General features: G+C 38.8%; 1 protein-coding gene across 38 annotated transcripts in view; it reads left to right on the top strand.

The window, feature by feature from the left end:
* LOC128248352 (retinitis pigmentosa 1-like 1 protein) overlaps positions 1–780 on the top strand; it is a 157,439-nt gene that overhangs the window by 45,363 nt on the left and 111,296 nt on the right. For 34 of the 38 annotated variants that reach the window (XM_052969591.1, XM_052969602.1, XM_052969619.1 and 31 more), the window contains one exon: positions 109–186. The exons of the other annotated variants lie outside the window; for them this stretch is intronic. In XM_052969591.1, coding sequence (XP_052825551.1) covers positions 109–186 — 78 coding nt within the window. The remainder of the gene's footprint in view (positions 1–108; positions 187–780) is intronic. 38 annotated transcript variants of the gene reach the window in all.

Below are 780 nucleotides of genomic sequence, written 5' to 3'. Positions count from 1 at the left end.
TGTATGATCGTGAATGTATGCTGTATACAGTCTCAAATAGGATAAAAAACTTTAAATATTCAATATTAAAATTTTATGTAAAAGTTTTCCGCCTTTCCATTTCTCTAGAATTCGAGGAGGATACGATACCAGAGGGGTTAGAGTCTGAGGCCGAGGATTCAGAGGATTTAGAGCTGGAGACACCAGGTATGAATTATACACACACGCGCACACATATGCATATACACATTCACAGATGCAAACGCACACATGTACACACACTCACACAGATATATATATATGATATAAGGAGAGGTACGGTCTGCTGTGAAAGTCAGCTGCCCTCTTGATATCAATGTGGTTAGAAAAATACAAGAGAAAGAAGACATCTATGGACCATTGATAAGGAGTTTGAAAGTCAGTACTCAAGCTACACTTTCAGCTTCATATGTATTATTATTGAAGCATCAAGATACATACCAATCCGTCTGGTGCAAATTATGGCTGAAGTTGGAACTTTAGGGAGAGAATGCAAATCCTTAATTCATATGTTACAGATGATCACGATATCTGGTAACATTAAAAATTTGCAAGACCTTCCTAGGATTTAAAGGATGCTGGTTAAAACAAGATGCTTTCCTTTCTGCCAAGCAGGTGGCCAGTCAAAGTTTATTTTGAATTAGAGAGAAAGCGGGCATACCTCCCTCCATCCCCCTCCTTCCTTCCTTCCTTCCTCCCTTCCTTCCTTCCTTCCTTCCTTCCTTCCTTTCTTTCTTTCTTTCTTTCTTTCTTTCTTCCTTC

This window comes from Octopus bimaculoides, chromosome 1 (assembly GCF_001194135.2).
Source record: "Octopus bimaculoides isolate UCB-OBI-ISO-001 chromosome 1, ASM119413v2, whole genome shotgun sequence".
Classification (NCBI taxonomy): Eukaryota; Metazoa; Mollusca; class Cephalopoda; order Octopoda; family Octopodidae; genus Octopus; species Octopus bimaculoides.
Note: the sequence above shows the minus strand (reverse complement) of the source record. Positions and strands in the feature narration are given on the sequence as shown.